Raw genomic sequence first — 2514 nt, forward strand, 5'->3', positions numbered from 1 at the left:
AACGTTATATAAGCGTTTCAGGAACGTTCGAACGTTTTCGTTCACCAATCGTGCAAATATCCACCGAGTCAAACGTTTGCTCATCGTTTGGTTATTGCGAAAACGTTTTACGAACGTTTGTCACATAACGTTTCTTGGAAACGTGTTTCACAAAAAATAAAACATATAGGCTAGAATTACATCGAATCATACAAAACTGTTTCAGTCAAAAAATCTTCAGACAAAAAAATTTTTAATTTTTATCTTAAAAATGTTTTACTAAGTCTTGTCTGATTCAGTGTGATGCTTGCCAAAAACACACACACACACCTAAAGGTTTCTTAGATAAAGACGTTTTTTATTTAAAACATTAAAAATATAGCTCACTTAAAAATAAATTGAACACATAAAACATTTTTATATAGATAATCTACTCAATATTAGTATTATTCTTGACAAATTTTCTTGATTTAAGCCATTCCTTTACTCCATCTTCAGCTGTACCCATATCCACATCACGGCGAAGTTTCTTTATTGCAACTGCGGAAGATAAAAAACAGTTTTGGTAGCACGAGTGAAGTGAATATAAACATAACAAATTTAAAAGATACTTACGTCTTACAGCTTCCATCATTACAGTGTTTTTAAATGAAGCTTTCTTTCCACCACTTCCCTGCCAACTGTAAAAAGTACCAACATGATTGGACATTAATTTTTCCATTACTCGCTTGGCACATTCTTTATCACTGGTCCCTGTAGCAGCTAAACACAATCTCTTGATCTGAAAAAGATATGATAATGTTAATAAAAACCAGAGAATACTGAATAATTAATAACTTCTTTTATACTTACAACATAGTCTTTCTGTCCTTCTTCGCGATTTATTTTTTCCTCCAAGTATTTTGAATCAGTATAAGTTTGTAAAGGTAATTTTGGTAAATCTTTAGGATGTGTCAAAGTTCCTGTTCTAGAAAGTAGAAGTTGCTTTATCTCTTCGATGTTGCTTTCTAGGTTTATCTGCCTTCGTTCTATTTTTACAGTTTTCTCATACATTTGTTTCAAAAGTGCTGGAAACCAAGAGACGCGTGTTACATTTAAAGGACATCCAACTAACAAATGATATGGTACTCATGAGTATAGTAAATGGTACCTGTGACACTTGTTTTGTTTCCATCAGTGTTGCCTGTTCTGGTTTGAAGTGGATCGTTCTCTTTTGGTTCTTCTTCCTCAGTTCTGCTTAGAAGTGTTCTTATCTTTTCGTCAGCTAAACTCATTGTGAAAAACCAAATTAAAATGTAGAGAGTTAAAGAAATTGTAATTTATATAAAGAAGGTGCGCACAGACTAACTCACAATCAGATGTACTTATTTGATTTATATCCACATGCAGGTCATATGTCCTGTCGAACATTTCTCTCCTATCATTACAGTCAAAATCATCTTCACCTGAGAATGGAATCTCATCATTGTTTGCTGTAAAAGAAGGAGAAATACGAAATATTTCTGTATTATTCTGTACTATTCAAAATATTCTTGTAATATTACGTTTATCATAATGCTAAAATAAAAAACATTACTAACCATTCTCTTGGAGTATTTTCGAACAACTTTGTTTTGATGTATCGTTTTTGTTGGGAGTACTAGTGGCATTAGGTTTTAATCTAATATTTTCTACAAGTAACATTATATTAAAAGATTGCTGTATATTAAAATATTTCTGGACGTTTATCACAATGATAAAATAAAAACATTACTAACCATCCTCCTGGAGTGTTTTAGAACAACTTGGTTTTGATGTATCAGTTTTGTTAGGAATACTCGTGGCATTAGGTTCCAATTCAATATTTCCTACAAGTAACATTATATTAAAAGATTGGTGTATATAAAAATATTTCTGGACGTTTATCACAATGATAAAATAAAAAACATTGCTAACCATCCTCCTGGAGTGTTTTAGAACAACTTGGTTTTGATGCATCATTTTTGTTAGGAGTATTCGTGGCATTAGGTTTCAATCCAATATTTCCTACAAGTAACATTATATCAAAAGGTTTTCTGTCATTAATTTTATGATAAGAATATTTATGTATCACAGACTCAGTAGATATTTGTGTATCATGATTGTTAGCAAGAAATCCTAATTTATTTTGCAAGTTTATTTATTGCATGAGCTATTTTTTGTTTACATTTAGCCTTTCACACATGTCAAACTTTCAATGCCAAACTATCAAACAAACCTAAATCATGATACGCAAATATCTAGATGCATCTGCTTTGAAATATTCAAAGATGCAACTTATGATGAAGCATTAATGTACTAGTGTGCATTATAGAAAATGATGTAAAGATCCATATTACTTTTTCATAATCTTATATATTTAAAAAATGCATACTTGTTCGACTTTTAATGTTCTTTTCCATAGAATTAATCATTGAGGTACACTGAATCATCGATATTTTGTCATAGCTTTTACCTAGAAATTACAAAGAATTGAGATAAGAACTTCAGATACTAAATCAATATCGCATGGATTAC

At 30.8% G+C, this 2514-nt stretch overlaps 1 protein-coding gene across 1 annotated transcript; it reads right to left on the minus strand.

Annotated features, from left to right (window-relative positions):
* Nucleotides 1-409: 409 nt before the first annotated feature.
* Nucleotides 410-1836, minus strand: LOC105555981. Its single transcript, XM_012003034.1, has 5 exons — nucleotides 1560-1836; nucleotides 1130-1451; nucleotides 832-1046; nucleotides 595-760; nucleotides 410-519 (listed from the first exon to the last, which is right to left on the minus strand). Exons 2-5 carry the CDS (start codon nucleotides 1251-1253, stop codon nucleotides 410-412), a joined length of 615 nt encoding a protein of 204 aa, XP_011858424.1. The 5' UTR covers nucleotides 1254-1451; nucleotides 1560-1836.
* Between the last annotated feature and the right edge of the window lie 678 nt (nucleotides 1837-2514).

The sequence above is a fragment of the Vollenhovia emeryi genome, unplaced genomic scaffold, assembly GCF_000949405.1.
Source record: "Vollenhovia emeryi isolate VEMERY1.0 unplaced genomic scaffold, V.emery_V1.0 DF940482.1, whole genome shotgun sequence".
NCBI classification, from domain to species: domain Eukaryota; kingdom Metazoa; phylum Arthropoda; class Insecta; order Hymenoptera; family Formicidae; genus Vollenhovia; species Vollenhovia emeryi.

What these genes read in the sequence shown, in the direction of transcription:
- LOC105555981 (XM_012003034.1), bottom strand. Translation starts at nt 1,253, where the DNA reads ATGAGTTTAGCTGACGAAAAGATAAGAACACTTCTAAGCAGAACTGAG. An exon ending in AAACAAAACAAGTGTCACAG is followed by an intron (nt 1,047 to 1,129) that starts GTACCATTTACT and finishes CTTGGTTTCCAG; the next exon opens with CACTTTTGAAACAAATGTAT. An exon ending in AAGGACAGAAAGACTATGTT is followed by an intron (nt 761 to 831) that starts GTAAGTATAAAA and finishes TATCTTTTTCAG; the next exon opens with ATCAAGAGATTGTGTTTAGC.